Raw genomic sequence first — 18,105 nt, 5'->3', positions numbered from 1 at the left:
TCTCAAGCAGGACTTGCTGAACTGCTGCAGAACAGTCCCTCTCCGCGTGGGTCAACCACTCAGGTACCAAGCTGTAAGATGGAGGGACTGCAGGTTCGGATGGCGGAGTCTGCCGAAGTCCTGGGTGATGAGGTCCGGCCACAACGGAAGGGGGATGGGTTCCCGAACGGAGAGCTCGAGCAACAGGGTGTACCAGTGCTGCCTCGGCCAGGCCGGCGCTACGAGTATGATATGGGCTCTGTCCCTCCGAAGCTTCAGGAGCACTCGGTGCACGAGCGGGAACGGAGGGAAGGCGTAGAGGAGGCGATCCGTCCAGGGGTAAAGGAAGGCGTCCAACAGGGAGCCTGGCGAGCGACCCTGGTATGAGCAAAACAGGTGGCACTTCCTGTTCCCCCTGGAGGCAAATAGGTCTATTTGGGGAAACCCCCACCTCCGGAAGATTGCGTGGACGACATCTGGACGGAGGGACCACTCGTGGGAGAGGAACGACCTGCTGAGATGGTCGGCCAGCGTGTTCTGCACTCCCGGAAGAAAGGACGCTTCCAGGTGAATGGAGTGGGTCACGCAGAAGTCCCACAGGAGCATCGCCTCCTTGCAGAGGAGTGAGGATCGGGCCCCGCCCTGCTTGTTCACGTAGAACATTGCTGTTGTATTGTCTGTGAACACTGTTACACAGCGGCCTTGCAGGTGGGTGCAGAAGGTGCGACAGGCCAGACGGATCGCCCGCAGCTCGCGGACATTGATGTGCAGGGCGAGCTCCTGGGGCGACCACAGGCCTTGGGTATGAAGATCGCCCAGGTGAGCTCCCCAACCGAGCGCTGAGGCATCCGTGGTCAGAGTGGCGGATGGGCGAGGAGGGTGGAACGGGACTCCGGCACACACGACCTCCGGGTCGAGCCACCAGCTGAGGGACTCGAGGGTCGTCCTGGTGACCGTGACCACCAAGTCGATGGGGTCGCGATGCGGCCGGTACACCGACGCGAGCCAAGACTGGAACGGGCGGAGGTGGAGCCGCGCGTACGCGGTGACATACGTGCATGAAGCCATGTGGCCCAGGAGGCGGAGGCAGGAGCGCACCGTCGTGGTCGGGAAGGTGACGAGGTCCCGGATGATGGAGACCATCGTCTGGTGTCGAGCGCGAGGGAGACAGGCCCTGGCCACCGTGGAGTCGAGAACCGCTCCGATGAACTCCACTCGCTGTGTCGGAATCAAAGTGGACTTCTCGGCGTTGATGAGAAGACCGAGCCGCTGAAAGAGAGACAGGATTTCTGTCATCTGGTCCATCACAAGTTGTCGGGACTGACCTCGAACCAGCCAGTCATCGAGATACGGGTAGACGTGTATCTGACGACGTCGGAGGGCTGCGGCAACTACCGCCATGCATTTGGTAAATACCCTCGGGGCGGTGGAGAGTCCGAACAGCAACACGGCAAACTGGTAGTGGGCGTTGTTGACCACAAACTGGAGGTAACGACGATGGGGAGGATAGATTGCGACATGGAAGTAGGCGTCCTTCATGTCGAGGACGGCAAACCAATCTCCCGGATCCAGAGAGGGAATGATGGTCCCCAAGGTGACCATGCGAAACTTGGTCTTGAGCAGGTACTTGTTTAGCTCGCGGAGGTCCAGGATAGGACGTAGCCCCCCTTTCGCTTTGGGGATGAGAAAATAACGGGAATAGAATCCCCTGCCCCGCCTGTCTTGAGGTACTGGTTCTATGGCACCCACGCTCAACAGAGTCTGAACCTCTTGTAAGAGGACTTGCTCGTGAGAGGGGTCCCTGAAGAGGGACAGGGAGGGTGGGTGGGAAGGTGGGGGCGAAACAAATTGCAGGCGGTATCCCGACTGGACCGTTTGAAGCACCCAGTTGTCTGTTGTTAATTGGGACCACGCCGAAAAGAAATGGAAAAGGCGGTTGAAAAATAACGGGGAAGGATCCGGTAGGGAGAGTGATGGGCCGTCCTCAAGCGTCCCATCAAAAGGCCGGCTTGGCCCCCTGAGGGGCCTTGGAAGTGGCCTGGCCCTGGTTACGGCGGTTGCCGGAAGGACGACGGCGATTTTGGGCCTGTCGCCGGCTATTGTATGGCCGATATCGTTGTTGATAGACGGGCCGGGAGGGCTGCTGCCGGAAGGACCTGCGCTGCGTCGCCGGCGTGTGCATGCCGAGAGTACGGATTGCAATACGGCTGTCCAGGGTCTGGATCCGAGAATCCGTCTTTTCGGAAAAAAGACCCTGTGTATCAAAGGGCAGGTCCTGCAGCGTGTATTGGACCTCCGGCGGCAGGGTGGAGGACTGCAGCCAGGCGATGCGCCGCATCGTCACGCCGGAGGCTAAGGTCCGAGCTCCGGAGTCCGCAGTGTCGAGGGCGGCCGTGATGGAGGACCTAGATGATCTCCTTCCCTCGTCTAACATCGCCGTGAACTCCTGGCGGGAGGCTGTTGGCAGGAGCTCCGTAAATTTCGCCAGGGACGCCATGATGTCGAAGACGTACCTGGCGAGGAGGACCATCTGATTGGCGATACGCATCTGCAGACCACCAGCGGAATAGACCTTACGGCCTAGCAGGTCCATACGCCGCGCGTCCTTCGATTTGGGCGCAGGGGTAGGTTGGCCGTGCCTCTCCCTATCGTTGACCGATTGGACGACCAACGAGTCCGGGGTCGGATGCGTATATAGGTACTCATAGCCCGTGGGGGGGACAGAGTATTTGTGCTCCACCCCACGGGCCGTAGGAGGGACGGACGCCGGCGTCTGCCAGAGTGTGGTGGCATTCTTTTGAATTGTCCTCACGAATGGCAGTGCGACGCGCACTGGAACCTCTGCCCCAACGACATTCGTGATGGGGTCCTCGTCCTCCTGGACCTCCACTATCAGCAGAGCCATAGCCGTTGCCACGCGGCGAAGTAGGTCCTGGTGCGCCTTCAAGTCTATGGGCGGAGGCTCCTTGGTCGACGCTCCGGCCACCACTTCGTCAGGCGAGGACGAGGAGGACAAGCCCTGGATGACCGCCTCCGAAGATGGATCCGCTGCCTGCTCGTCGGGAGGGTCAGGCTGCGCGTGCCCCTGGGGTTCAGGCGGTATGGAACCCGCGCCTGGTGGCGAAGGGGTGGTCGGCTGAGTGTCGCCTCTGGTACCCTGCGCTCGGACGCCAGGGGTCTCGGGGGGAAGGGCACCCCCTGAGCCTCATACTGGGCCCAGGGAACCCAGAAGCCCCACTGCTGTGCCCCTTGAGGATGGCCTTGTGGGGTGGGCGGCAGGTGTCCATAGCCCTCCGTCCCCGAAGCGACCGACGCGGGGCGGGATGGCCATGGAGGTGCCGAGGCGCTGACGGAGTGCGCCGCTGAATGAGGCAGTCCGTCCCCGGATGGCAGCGAAGAGCGATGCTGGTCTGCTCAGTCCCGGGGTGGCGACCGGGAGAGACGTCCGTCACGGTGCCGGGAGCTCGACCGGTGCCGGGAGCTCGACCTGGATTGAGACCTGCGGTGCCGGGAGCGGCCACGCGAGTCGCGGTGCCGGGAACGGTGCCGGGACGGAGACCTCCGCCGGTGCCGACGTGATGGCGACCTGGACCTCGTGCGACGCCGGGAGTACGACCGGTACCGCGATGACGAGCGGTACCGGGACTGCGACCGACGTCTCGACGGCGATCGGTACCGCGATGGCGAGCGGTGCCGAGATCGCAAGCGACGGGACGGAGATCTGGCATAGGACCGGGAACGTGACCGGGACCGGGTGTGCCGTCCATGTCGCCTGTCCAAAGACGGTGGCCGGGTCATTCTGGCCGGCTTTCCCGCTGACACAACAGCCCGCACCGGCGGTGCCGGGGGCCGGAGGCTCGGTGCCTCTATGAGCTGAATCAGCTCCCACGCCGAAGAGAATGTCTCCGGTGTCGACGGCAGCCGGGGCTCAACCACGGTCGGTACCGGGGAGCGTGGCTGCGCCGGACTCAACGGGCCTTGCGGCGCCGGAGTCAAAGGTCCTGGTGCGCCTTCAAGTCTATGGGCGGAGGCTCCTTGGTCGACGCTCCGGCCACCACTTCGTCAGGCGAGGATGAGGAGGACAAGCCCTGGATGACCGCCTCCGAAGATGGATCCGCTGCCTGCTCGTCGGGAGGGTCAGGCTGCGCGTGCCCCTGGGGTTCAGGCGGTATGGAACCCGCGCCTGGTGGCGAAGGGGTGGTCGGCTGAGTGTCGCCTCTGGTACCCTGCGCTCGGACGCCAGGGGTCTCGGGGGGAAGGGCACCCCCTGAGCCTCATACTGGGCCCAGGGAACCCAGAAGCCCCACTGCTGTGCCCCTTGAGGATGGCCTTGTGGGGTGGGCGGCAGGTGTCCATAGCCCTCCGTCCCCGAAGCGACCGACGCGGGGCGGGATGGCCATGGAGGTGCCGAGGCGCTGACGGAGTGCGCCGCTGAATGAGGCAGTCCGTCCCCGGATGGCAGCGAAGAGCGATGCTGGTCTGCTCAGTCCCGGGGTGGCGACCGGGAGAGACGTCCGTCACGGTGCCGGGAGCTCGACCGGTGCCGGGAGCTCGACCTGGATTGAGACCTGCGGTGCCGGGAGCGGCCACGCGAGTCGCGGTGCCGGGAACGGTGCCGGGACGGAGACCTCCGCCGGTGCCGACGTGATGGCGACCTGGACCTCGTGCGACGCCGGGAGTACGACCGGTACCGCGATGACGAGCGGTACCGGGACTGCGACCGACGTCTCGACGGCGATCGGTACCGCGATGGCGAGCGGTGCCGAGATCGCAAGCGACGGGACGGAGATCTGGCATAGGACCGGGAACGTGACCGGGACCGGGTGTGCCGTCCATGTCGCCTGTCCAAAGACGGTGGCCGGGTCATTCTGGCCGGCTTTCCCGCTGACACAACAGCCCGCACCGGCGGTGCCGGGGGCCGGAGGCTCGGTGCCTCTATGAGCTGAATCAGCTCCCACGCCGAAGAGAATGTCTCCGGTGTCGACGGCAGCCGGGGCTCAACCACGGTCGGTACCGGGGAGCGTGGCGGCGCCGGACTCGACGGGCCTTGCGGCGCCGGAGTCAAAGGTCTGGTGCACGACTTGTGCACGGTCACCACGGGGGCCGCAGGTGGCGCAACCATTTTCGCCGAGTCCTCAGCGCGGGCCTGAGCAAGTGCCTTCGCCAGCTTATGTCTCTTCGAAGGCGAAAGCGAGCGGTGCCGCGACTTCGTAGCCGCTTTCTGAGGCTGCGGTGCCGCGGAGCCTGAGCGGGTCGGTGCCGCCGGTGCGCTCTGCACCAAGGAAGCTCGCGGTGCCGGCGTGGACGGTGCTGGGGGCTGGAGCGACGCTTCCATCAGGAGCTGCTTTAAGCGGATATCCCGCTCTTTTCGAGTTCGCGGTTTAAAGGTGGAACAAAGCGAACACTTATCTGTTCTATGTCCTTCGCCCAGGCAACGGAGGCAGGCGTCGTGCGGGTCTCCAACAGGCATAGGCCTCTGGCACGCTGCGCAGGGCTTAAAGCCCGGTGCCTTGGGCATGAGCCCGCACCGGGGGAGGCAAAGGGGGAACCCCCCCCCTTTTACCTTATCTAAACACTAACTATCTAACTAACAAACTGTAAAAACTAATCACTAAACTAACTATGTACAAACAAGAAGCGAGAGCTAGGGTAGTGGAGGACAAAGAGCACTCCACAGTTCCAACTGGCCGTCACGGGCGGTGTCGAAGAAAAACTAAGTTCTCGCTTTTATTGTTTGGGTGCAGCAAAATCAAATTCTTTAATTTCTCCAGTAATTACCATGGAGGGAGAGAGTGCCATAGGACACAGGGTCACCCCAGTCCTGGACAGGTCTCTCAACTGGTAAACAATCACAGCAAGCCTTTATACCTTTTACAGACAATTTCTAACAATAATACAGACAGTAAAAAGCAACAACTACATTTTGTTTATACATAGCAAAAAGGCTTATCTTATTTGTCTCAATCCTAGAAAAAGCAAGCCTGCATTTTGGTTAGTGATTGCAAGGTCGTAATAACTTTGTACACAGTTCCTGTCCTGTCGCCTCGCACTATCTTTGTTCCTACAAGTCTTACGTCATTAAGGTTACAGTATGGCCTGACTCTTGCTAACTAACATTCATTAAGATCTCTTCAAATCCTTGTTAATTATTTACTGGCTTCCACAGCGGTAAGAAGGAACTGAGGAGCGGACGGGCCGGCTGGGGTATATAACATGCGCCATAGCGGCGCCACTCCAGGGGGCGCCAGCCGGCCCGCCGGTGTTGCTAGGGTAAAAAAGTTCCGAGATGCCGTGCACGCGTGGCGCACACACCTAACTGGAATGCATAGGAGCAATCACTCGAAGAAGAACTATCCTCTTTCAGTTCCCTGATCAGTGAGATGGAGCAGAAGTGCCAGCTGCCAGCAAGTGAATTCCTGCAGGTGAGATGGTGTTAGAAACACCCCAGAACCTTTCTCAGGGCAAGAAAGTCTCCTGACCCTTCACTTTTTTGCAGTGTAGGAGTGTATGACGTTCCCCTGGTGTTATCTGGACCAGTGATCTGCTAGGTCACTCCAGTCCTCGACTCTGGGAGCGAGCCTTGCCCTCCACTGTGAGAACCCCCACTCCAGGGCTGTTCACGCACAGCCGCTGGCATGTAAACTGCTCCCAGCTACGTGAGGGAGCACTTTTGGCCAGCCACTGCTTGGACTGTGCAACCGAATGACACTAGCCAATATCTCTGGTCCCAGACACAACCCTAGGAACTCATTGCCACTGGATGTTGTTGAGACCAAGCATTTAGCAAAACTCAAAAAGTGAGAGGATATTTCTGTGGATAACACAATATCCAGAGTGATATTAAACCTCATGCTTCATTGCTTCAGCCAGTTGCTTAGAGAGAAGAATGAGAATGTGGGGGCAGATTCTTACACCTTCCTCTGAAGCATCTGGCACTGTCCACCTTTGGAGACTGAATAGTGATTAGATGGACGTCCAGTCTGAGCCAGTCTGGCATTTTCTGTGTTCCAAACGCTAACGCCAAAAGATTAAAGATGGAACCAGTCTTTAATTATGGAAATAGCTAAGATTGAGGCTAAGATTCCATTTAAAGCCTGATTTTGCCACTTTTCCTACATATCACAAAAAGGGAAAATATTGGCCTTAAAACTGATACATGGGGTCTGAGGCTGTGGTGATTTTCTCTGCCAGAACTGAAGTTAGACAGGGAAGCTGTTCGTTACTTATGGTAGCCTGAGCGTGTAAGTAGTCGTTAGAATTCCAAAAGCCTTCTAATAACTTTATTTTTCAAAAAAAGGCTCTAACTAGCAAAAAAAGAAAAAAACAGGTGAGAAATAAAACGTACCATCTTGGACGTCTCTAGCTGATATCTAGGGTCAGATTCTCTGTTGCGACCAGTATCTGCTGTGGGCAGCATTCTTCACTCCTCAGATGTCCTGCATTGAACCTGGGGAGTAGGATGGTGATTGGCCCTGTGTTACTCTGCACCCCACACCCACTGCTCTCACCCAGCCCCACCTTCCTGTGGATGTCAAGAAGCCCACAGGACAGGCCCTCAGAGTGTTTGTGGGCGAGTGGGGAGAGAGTTTACAGCACGGGGGGACAGCACAGCATGGGGGCATCCCTCCCTCTGGCCCCCTGGAGTCTGCAGGAGGGGATCTTCCCCACACCTGTGAGTGTTAGGAGGATCCTTGTTCAGCACATCGCAAGACTGAGCCTTTGATTCCATGTGCCGGGTGGTTATGCAAATGTCACTACACGAAGAGCCTGTGTACCTCCTAGTACAAACTTCCTGGGCCCAGCTCCTGCAGTCAGAGCACTTTTCTGAGAGAGCAAAGGCAACACGTGGAATGTTTTTATTTATTATTTATTAACACAAACAATTTGTCTTTGAACCTCAAACTGTGAAGACAAAGCGAGTCCCCTCCAGAGCAGGAGGGATCCTTAGTGTGAGAGCTGGGACTGAATTTCCTTTTCTCTCTCCCCTCTAGGACATCAAAGGCACCTTGAGCAGGTAGGTGGCTCCTTCTCACTCTCCCTTTCACTTCCCAGGGCAGGGAAGGGATTTTGGACATGAGACCTGGCTCCCCATGGCCCAGCAGTGCAGAGTGTGGGGCTGGTTCCCAATGTCCCCCCGTTACATCTAATCTCGGGGCTGTTGTCATTGTGACCAACGTGATGCAATCCCCCCTTTCCCCAGTCACCCAGGGGCACGCTCCCCCCCAGCATGATGCAATCATCCTTGTTCCTCGGTCACTCACCTGAGAGCATGCTCTCACCAGACCTCCCGCCTCAGCGTGATGCAATCATCACTCCCCCCTTCCCCGTCACTCACTGGACCCCCTCCCTCAGCATGATGCAATCCCCCTGCCCGTCCCTAGTCACTCATCCAGGGACAGGCCCTCCTTCCGTCCTAGGAAAGTGCAAATCCCGCCCCCCCCAGCTCTTCCCCACTGTGTCACCATGGGCTACGTCCCCCCCCACCACAGTGCAACCCCCCCCCGCCCTTCCCCACTCATTCACCCAGGCCATGCCCCCTCCCCCACCCTTCCCCACTCATTCACCCGGGGCCCGCCCTCCCGCCCAACGCGGTGCCTTCCCACACCGGGTCCCGCAGGCCCTGAGCCCAGGCTCTCCTGGGTGCAATCCCAGCGCACCCCCCCAGAGCCCTGCCCACTCGCTCGCTCGCCCACAGATCCCTCTCGGTGCGGTGCAGCCCCAGCTGCCCCAGCCCCACCGCCAGGTCGTGCACACAGAGCGCGCCGTCCCGGTTCACGTCGAGCTTCTGGAAGAGGGTGTGAAGACGCCGGTGCTCGGGCCCCCCGCAGAGGGAGCGGCCGCCCGCCTCAGATGCCGGAGTGGCGGGTCCTGCCCGAGGGGAGCCGCACGGGCACAACACGCTGCTCACCACAGGAGAGGCCAGAGAGCGCCGCGCACCGGGCATCCTCCAGCGGCTCGCGAAATGCCGGCAAATGGCGGAACTCCCCCTCCCACCACAGAAAGGAAATGACTTAACGTGCTTCCGGTTCACGCCGCCAAGCAAAACGCCCACGTGACCCTTTTGTAGCCATTCAGAAAGGCAAGTTCACAGGGAGCGCGAGGACAACACTACTGACGCACCACGCATCACTACGTATGAGCCAATCAAATCATGGGAGATTACATTTACGTCACACGCACACCTTCGCCTTACCCAATCAGAATGTAGAGGCATTCAGCTAGTACTAGGATTTGGAAAGCTATTCAAATTGATGGAGGATTCACATTGGTAAAGCCGCGGCGGAAGGTGGGGTAAGGTGACGACAGGTCCAATGGGCTGAGACGCTGACGGCCTCAGCCCGTACTAAATCTTGACAGACAGAGAATACATCCAATAGCCTGGGAGAACAGAGGGTACTTAGTGATGACTGGCAGGAATGGCACCCAATGCACTATGGCAGCTGCATCTGGAGGCGGGATCACTCTTTGACAGGCACCATGCCGGCCCGCGGGCTGGAATGGCGCTGAGGGGAGGCGGTGCCTACTCCTGACAAGCAGCACCCTTGGCCAATACGATTAAGGCGCTGTCGGCGGAGGTGAGACCTATGTTTGACAGGCAAGCAGGGGGGCCAATGGGCCGAGGCAGGAAAGGGGCTGATTCTGGAAGCCATTACGCCACTGCCGCAGGGTGGAGGCCGTTTAGCGGGGCCTGCTGGGTGGCCGCGGTATGCAATTTGCGTATCTTTTGCTATTGAAGGGGGTAGCACCCCAGGGCCCGTGAGGCCCCTTGGGGCCCCCCCATTTTTCCTGGCCCTATAGGTCACCAGATCCTGTTAGGTCTTCGGGGCCCCTGGGTCCCACCCCTCTCCTGCCTCCGTTAGGCCCCAAGTCCCTCTCAGGGCCCCTAGTAGCCCTCTCCTTCCCTCTCTGGTCCCCCCCTCGGCCCTCTAAGGCCTCCTGCCCTTTTGGGCTCCCAACTCCCTGTCAGGCCCCCAGCCCCAGTTCCTCTTAGGCGTCCTGCCCTTCCAACCCCCCTCTAGGGCCCTTTGCCTCCGCCCCCAGCCCTTGTCAGGCCTCCAGAGCTCCCATCTTCCCCTCAGCCCCGTCACTCCATGGCCATGGCATCGCCCCTGGCCCCCCCAGCGAAGAAGTGTAAGATGAACTTCTCGGAGCGGGAGGTGGAGATCATCGTCGAGGAGCTGGAACGAGGCAAGCACCTGCTCATCAACCACTTCAACGCGGGGGTCCCACTGGCCACCAAGGCCGCCACCTGGCACAACATCTTGCGCTGTGTCAACGCCGTGGCCACCTACCGCCGCGAGCTGCCGGAGGTCAAGAAGAAGTGGTCAGACCTCAAGACTGAGGTGCGGCGCAAGGTGGCGCAGGTCCGGGCCGCTATGGAAGGAGGTGGTATAGGGCAGGATGGAGCCGGCGAAGGTCAGGACGGCGAGGACCCGACTGGTGCCACAGCCACCCCTGTCATACTTACCCCCATGCAGCAGCGCATCTGCAACCTGCTAGGAGAAGCCACCATCATCAGTCTGCCTACTGGGGATTGCACTGCCGGGGATGGTGCTGAGATACCCATCGCAGCCTCCACCACCACTATCACCCTGACCCAGAGTGAGTGCTGCCCCTGATGAAGGTGCTGGATCAAAAGGTCATACAGGGGTCCCTGCAATTCTCCCATGAACAATGAGAAGGGGCCCCGGTACCCATGTGGAGCAGCCTCCATTCCCCAAAAGGGCAGCAAAATGAAATCCTGGCACCTTTTACAATATAGTGAAAATGGCACCCCTATAAGCTCTGGTGCTATAGAGGGGCAGGATATGCAGGTACTGAATGCAAACCACTGTTTGACAGCAAGGTCAGTCTTAAGAACAAGGAAAGCAAGCAGCCTTTTGGGGACTTGGCATCCCAATGCACCTTTGCAACAAACAGGCTGCCCCAGCCTCCCTCTGGGGGATAACTGTAAGGCTGTATCATGGGATGGTTAGTAGCTACGCACAGTTGTCTGTGGTTAAAGCTGATTCAAGCTTATGAGTGGGGTAACAAATCATAAAAGGGAGTGTTAGCCAAAAGGGCTCGTTTCCCCCTGGAGCTTACCTAATTACACCAAGGAGGCACGGAGACAGGAAGACGAGTACCACACCCTTTATTGATCGGTCAGCTGAGCGGGTGTTCTCATCCCGGCTAGTGCCAGAGAGAGAGACACACCCCACAAGCCCGAACGGGCCTTTTTATAATCAGTAACAAACAACTTAGCCTACGTTTGTCTACGTCATTTGGTTGACCTGTAGAACCTGTACATGCATCTATTAGGGGATAATTGGATACGCAGGATACATATATCATTTTGTGGGGGCTACAAGATACATCTGTTGAGGATACATTTGTCATTCTGAAGGGGACACAAGATACATCCGTTGACCCTTTGTACTAGATACTTTGGATGCATACATGTGAACGCAGCTGCATACACTTGGGGAGCCAAACAAGCTGATAAGCAAAATAGCTGACATAGGTAAATACACGACCTTCAGTCTAATAAGTTCTGTAAGCTTTCCAACACGATTTGGGCAAGCATAGCATAACTTTGGTTCACTCAGGCCTAATACAAAAAGGCTTCATTAGCACTATGGTTTTCCAACAGGAGCAAAGATGGATTAAGGGGGCTTAGTAGAGAAAGGAAGAACTTGAACACTGAGCTTTCTAGACCAGAATAAATGCTCACGGTACATAGTTATCTGCTCAAATATCTTTCTTCTGCTTTCCTTCCCATTGAACAGCTGCTCATGGTGTTCAGTGTATAAACCCAGCGTACAGATGGAGCAAAATAGGAAACCACAGATACCTCTGGCTATATATATTCGTTAAGCTAGTTTATACAAAGCTTCCTTGAGATGTTTAGATGTTCAGAGATATGCTAGTTGAAACAGTAGCACCTAGCTGTTTTGACACTGTAATGAATAAGTGAAACCTATTTTGTCCTGCAAAGGCTGAGATTAAGAGATTTGTCTTCTGTGGCTACTCCCAGCTCTTCCTCCATCCCCCACCCTCTTGTGAGTTACGAAAGATGGAAGCACATTTCTCTTCCTTCTGTCTTTAGAAATCATTTTCTGGTTCTGTGGAGATGTTCTAGTGGATGCTTGAGCAGCCAAAGGCATTCTGACCAATGCCATTTCATTTCTTACTTGTCCTTTGTGTCCACTTATTAATGTTCCTTGGAAAGCTCCTTTTGAACTGGAGGTTGAGAAGTGGTGTATCTAGGTATATACTGTAGTATTCCCTACGCTTTTTGACCTTGCACTGTACAGGCCTGGGGACAGATCCAGATCAGGAAAGATCAGTCTTCTGTAGGACTAGCTTTCTTCTTTAGTGTTCTACATGCACAGTCTTTTCAGTTTTCTCCTTACGCAGGCACTAAAGCAGAGGTGGGAAAACTTTTTGGCCCGAGGGACACATCTGGGTATGGAAATTGTATGGCGGGCCATGAATGCTCACAAAATTGGGGTTGGGGTGTGAGGGGGTGAGGGCTCTGGCTGGGGGTGCAGGCTCTGGGGTGAGGCCAGAAATGAGGAGTTCACGGTGCGGGAGGGGCCTCCGGGCTGGGGCAGGGAGTTAAGGGGCGGGAGGGGAGTGAGGGCTCTGGCTGGGGGTGTGGGCTCTGGGGTTCAGCTGGGGATGAGGGGTTTGGGGTGAGGAGGGTGCTCCAGGCTGGGGCCGAGGGGTTCAGAGGGCGGGAGGGGGATCATGGGTAGGGCAGAGGGTTGGGGTGCAGAAGGAGGGCAGGGGTGCAGGCTCCGGGCAGTGTTTACCTCAAGCAGCTCCTGGAAGCTGTGGCATGCCCCCCCCCAGCTCCTACGCAGAGGCACGGACAGGTGGCTCTGCATGCTGCCCCGTCCTCAGAAGCCACCCCTGCAGCTCCCATTGGCCATAGTTCCCAGCCAATGGGAGCTGCGGGGGCAGCGCTTGGGGCGGGAGCAGTGCACGGAGCCCCCTGGCTGCCCCTACGTGTAGGAAGCAGAAGGGGGACATGCTGCTGCTTCCGGGAGCTGCACAGATCAGGGCAAGCCCCAGGCCTCACTCCCCAGCAGGAGCTCGAAGGCCAGATTAAAACATCTGAAGGGCTGGACGCAGCCCGCGAGCCATAGTTTGCCCACCCCTGCACTAAACCCCTGGCATGTTCATTTGTTAGTGGTGTCCTATAGGCCAGTGGTTCTCAACCAGGGGTTGAAAGCCCCCTGCGGGGCTGCAAACAGGTTTCAGGGGGGCCACCAAGCAGGGCCAGCATTAGAGTCACTGGGGCCCCCCTGCTGCGTGGGGTTGAAGCCTGGGCCCTGAGCCCTGCTACCCAAGGCTGAAGCCAAAGCCTGAGCAATGTAGCTTTGTGGGGGCTCCTGTGGCATAGGCCCCAGGCAGTTGCCCTGTTGCTACCGTGTTATTGTGACTGCAGTCACTCCCATCTGGCCATGGAGTTTTTATAGCATGTTGGGGGGGGGCCTCACAAAGAAAAAGGTTGAGAACCCCTGCTATAGACATTCACCCAAAGAGCTGCAGCCTCTGACTTCTCTTTTTATTTGTGCCTAGTCCCTGGAGAGACAACTTACCATAGTCTGGAGGATGGAGTGGTGGAATACTGCACAACAGAGGCTCCCACAACTGTTACTGCTGAAGCACCCTTGGAGATGATGGCACATCAAGCTGAGGCATCCGTGAAACCCCAGGAGCTGAAAAGCCGAATTGCCCTGAATTCAGCCAAGCTCCTGCAGGAGCAGCGAGTGACCAACCTGCATGTGAAGGAGATCGCCCAGCACTTGGAACAGCAAAATGACCTGCTGCAGATGATCCGTCGCTCTCAGGAGGTTCAGGCATGTGCACAAGAGCGTCAGGCGCAGGCTATGGAAGGGACCCAGGCTGCTCTGAGTGCCCTCATCCAGATCTTACGCCCCATGATCAAGGACTTCCGTCGATTCCTGCAAAGTAATACACCCAATCCTTCGGTAACTGCTGACCCCAGCCACGTGGCCCAGAATGGGCAACAAGATGGCATCATCCAATGAAATAAGGACCGACTGGACTCTTCTCTCAAAAGAGCTACATTTGCTACTGTTGGACACACTGGGTCAGAGGTAGGAGGAACAAGATCTGCTCTCGTCATTGTGGATTGGTTGAGTTCCCGTCCTCTGGGGTCAAAAGCTGTTCCTGGACAGCATCCTTTTCTATGATGATCCTGCACTATCTGCTTCTGTGGACTCAACATCCAGGATGGCAGCCAGGATGTGTGATTAAACTTGGAAGTTAGTGTTGTTGGATTTGGTTTCTTTTTTTAAAAAGAAAAATATTTTTTCCATATAGATTTCTTAAAAGACAATTAATTATTTTTATTTCTATCGTAAAAAATGACACCTCTTCCCAAGACATACAGCCTTTAACTGGCTTCTAACACATGGAGGGTCTTGCAGTCATGGCTCATCTTTGAAGGTGCCCAGATACTACAGAGGAGCTAATGCAGTCCAGTCTCTTGCTGGACATTTGTAGAGTAATAATATGGTACCTGAGGTGGTGCAGCCACATCTCTGTGCTGGAGGTTTGTGGATGCTGCTCTTTAAGGGTGAAAGTCACCCCTGTATAGAGGACAGCACAAGGCCTGTCCACAACCTGAATCCCAATGTAGCGCCCCTCTCCACCTGATTACCTCCTTTACTGGCAATCTACTTACAGGTTCTGATGGACAGGTCTGGGTTCTTTTGGATCCCGCCACCCACTCAGTAGGGTGAATCTTTTTTGGTTATGAAATTAGTTGGCGGTGCCTCCACCCCCCTCGCTCCTTCCTGGCAGAGTCACCAGGGCAGCTTGGGCGGAAAATTCTAACTACAGAGGAATCCCCACTTATTTGCCAGATAGTTGGAGACTTCCAAGAAATAACACAACACATACAAATATATTCAACACAACAATTATATTAAACAGGCAACAAATACAACATAACAGGGGAAACACTATTTTTAGGGTCACCGGTGCCCACACTTAAAATACCCGTGTCTGGATGTAACAAATGCAAAACTAGTGTCCTGTTGGTACGCATACTTTGCTGGGGCCCTTGATGACCGATACAATTCTCTGCAGAGGTGTAGCAGTGTGGCTGACTGGGTTCAGTACAGCCCAAAAGACCCACAAGTGGGAGGAGGTGGTGAATCCCTCCACAGGTGTAATAAGCGGTAAATTATAAAATCCTCAAACCCTCACTCCCTGGCTTGAGGACACAGTTCAGGGAGTAGAGGGTCCCCAAAACAAATTCCCTGACTAACTAACTAAAGACAAGGCACTTACGAACTCCACAAATGATCTTCAGGGTTGAGGATGACGCTGGACGATTCCAGGGGCTGCTGTCCGCTGGCAGGGATTCTCCTCAGGCAGGAATCAGCCCTGGACTAGCAGCGCTGACCATGTGGGGACTGGTCTCACCAGGGGAGCTGGAGGCGAACCCAGCCTGGCTGGGGAAATTTCTCAGCAAACATAACAATTGGGAATCATCCGTGAGGAAGGAAAACCCAGCTGGGGAATCTGGTGTCAGGTCCCTAGAGGCCAGTTCTCAGGGGGAACCCTGCTTGCAGGCCTGGGACTCACCAGCTCCCCTCACAGCCTGTTTGGCCTTTGCCCTGGCTGGCTCCAGCTCTCAAAATAGTGGTGCATAGACCTCATGCTGGCCTTCAGCACAGTGGTAAATTTCATCCGAAGCTAGCAGAGGTGTTTTTACATGTGTATTAAATGTCTCGAAACAGTACTTAAGGGAATGAATAAATATGAATTTCATTCAGGTAGGTTTACATACAGATGAAATCAATGGACTAGGTACTGCAGTATAGTTTGAAACCTGTAGAGTCTGTTGGCACAACAAGGTGGGGAAAATATGGAGTTTTCAGCAGAGCCATAACTCTAAAAGTCTTTGCTTGTGTGAGTTTGTCAACTATTTGCTATTTCAACAATGTGGGGAGGTTGGTTTTTGTTTACAGTTTGTCATTTGTTTTGTATTTTTAAGATGTTAGAAACAAATTCTGTTGTCTTTAGTCAATATGCCATTGACTTTAGCAGGCATTTCGACTGCCTAAGGACTGTGGGATTTGGCCCCAAATCTTTTTCTTAAGATTATATTGGGAAAAAAATTATCCTTCACACCTCCTATCCTTCCTCCTTTTGGAGCTGTTCTGGCTTTTGGGGCCAGGAACTAAGTAAGAGCACTTAGTTTCATGGGAAGTTGACTTGTTAGCGGGAATGTGGTTATTATAAATATGCACCAACTTCATAAATTAATGTTTTTTATTTCAGATGAAAAGCTTCACCTCTACATGTGTAGAAGATGATTGGTTTGTTTACAAAAAATAATTTCATTGTTAATGTCTTCCTCTTGCCCCTCCACACTCAATTTGCAGAACCAGTGAGTCAAAATTACGGATCAATACTTGTCAAATATTACTGTCAAAATGGAACTTTTTTATGCTGAGTTAAATTTGCTGTTGAACTCTCTGTAGGGCTGAGAAGCAGCGAGCTGAAATTCCTGATGGAATGAATTTGCACAATGAAATTATAATTCCCTGAATATATCTTTCTATAATGGAAATATTGATGGGGCTCTTAACCAGATCAGTACATGGGATATTGCTATATTTAATAACCTTTATTGTATTGGTAGTTCAACTGTCTCTTGGAAGGAGGAGGAAGGGCTAATGAACAGTGCTGTTGAAAGCTTTGGCCTTTGGAAGATCCTTGACCCATCCATTCAGTCTTCCACTCCGAGTCAGGATAGCACCATCAATGGCTTTCCCACCTTGTTCACCATCTAACCACATCAGTACAATTTTCTTGGCTTGTTTCTCTCAAACCCTGTGGAACCAAATCAATGACTCAGTTGCAGGTTATTTTTAAAACAGACACTGCATCCTATCTGTTTGGTTTTACCTCACTTGTGAATATGAATACCAATATGAATTTTAATAAAAATCATTTTTTTGGTAAATCACTCTTGGTATATCAGTATTTTCCATGGAAAAAAAATATTACACAAGGCAGAAAAGGACTCAAAAGTCAGGAAATACCAAAGTTAAGGCTGCACATTCCTTTCAGCAACCTTAACTCTGTCCCCTTGGACACATGCTTCATGATACAGTATTTAGCTGCATGATCACATTCTGTTTCTCAAATAATATCAGTACTTTCTGCAATCTCATCTTGCAGTGGTGATTACTACTCTGTTTATGACAGACAACCATAACTCATGAAAATCACATTGTATTCATCTGCCGTGAGCTGGATGCAGTATAACATCCTAGAATAATAAAGGACAAAGTGCTGGCATTTATAAGGCTTTAGACCGGATTTACATTAACTATTTCAATGACTGCAGCCCAAGAAGTGTTTCTGTAATACCTCTTACTGCAAATAGTTACTACAGGTAGTTGAATGCCTGGCACTTGGAAACACCAATTTGTATGTCAGGGAGAAATATTGTGCTAACACAAATTAATAACATTCAAATGTGTACATAAATTCTCACTCATGAAAAAACTGTAGCAATATTTTAAATATAGTACAAGCTGCGTGCCTGGAGCTCAACCATTGGTCATTAATTGGTTCAGTGGAGCCCTGTGAGGAGTAAAGAAAAAAATAATGCACTCAAGCTGAAAACTAGATAGTAAACGGAAGCAGCCCAAGAAGGTATCCCAAACTGTGGTTTGGGGGAAAAGGGGGCGTTATACTGATTGAACACAAAAGTAGTGCCTAATAGGGACAGAAAATAAGCAAAGTATCTGGGATGCTGATCTATGCCCCAAGCCTGCTGCTTTTTTTTGGAACTGGAGAGTTCGGTAGCCAGCCACCTGGACTGAGGACAGCCATTCACAAATGTACCAAGCAAGGATGTTCTTCTCCAACAGGACACAGCAGATGTGAAAGAGTATAATACAAATGTGATTTGAGGGCTTGTATCAAAAATCACAGAAACTAAGAAACAATGCTATAGAGTACACGCTACTGGGAATTCTAGTTTCAGTGGTATATAGCACAAATTTCTAATGTTGGAGGTTCAGGAGATAAACCTTGAAGTGGTCTCTGGTCTATCAAAGGCCATTCCAGAGTGGCCAGGTTGCT

General features: G+C 54.2%; 2 protein-coding genes across 2 annotated transcripts; both read left to right on the top strand.

Moving 5' to 3' along the window:
* Positions 1 to 10,070: 10,070 nt before the first annotated feature.
* LOC123359595 (nuclear apoptosis-inducing factor 1-like) lies at positions 10,071 to 14,603 on the top strand. Its single transcript, XM_045001099.1, has 2 exons — positions 10,071 to 10,581; positions 13,549 to 14,603. The coding sequence occupies exons 1-2, from the start codon at positions 10,071 to 10,073 to the stop codon at positions 14,019 to 14,021; spliced, it is 984 nt and encodes a 327-aa protein (XP_044857034.1). The 3' UTR covers positions 14,022 to 14,603.
* LOC123359597 (nuclear apoptosis-inducing factor 1-like) lies at positions 10,077 to 14,021 on the top strand. The gene is made up of 2 exons (XM_045001100.1): positions 10,077 to 10,581; positions 13,549 to 14,021. Exons 1-2 carry the CDS (start codon positions 10,077 to 10,079, stop codon positions 14,019 to 14,021), a joined length of 978 nt encoding a protein of 325 aa, XP_044857035.1.
* Positions 14,604 to 18,105: the final 3,502 nt, after the last annotated feature.

This window comes from Mauremys mutica, unplaced genomic scaffold, assembly GCF_020497125.1.
Source record: "Mauremys mutica isolate MM-2020 ecotype Southern unplaced genomic scaffold, ASM2049712v1 Super-Scaffold_100129, whole genome shotgun sequence".
NCBI lineage: Eukaryota > Metazoa > Chordata > Testudines > Geoemydidae > Mauremys > Mauremys mutica.
Note: the sequence above shows the minus strand (reverse complement) of the source record. Positions and strands in the feature narration are given on the sequence as shown.

Coding starts and splice junctions, on each gene's coding strand:
- LOC123359595 (XM_045001099.1), top strand. CDS start 10,071: ATGGCCATGGCATCGCCCCTGGCCCCCCCAGCGAAGAAGTGTAAGATG. Junction 10,582..13,548: donor CACTATCACCCTGACCCAGA/GTGAGTGCTGCC, acceptor ATTTGTGCCTAG/TCCCTGGAGAGACAACTTAC.
- LOC123359597 (XM_045001100.1), top strand. CDS start 10,077: ATGGCATCGCCCCTGGCCCCCCCAGCGAAGAAGTGTAAGATGAACTTC. Junction 10,582..13,548: donor CACTATCACCCTGACCCAGA/GTGAGTGCTGCC, acceptor ATTTGTGCCTAG/TCCCTGGAGAGACAACTTAC.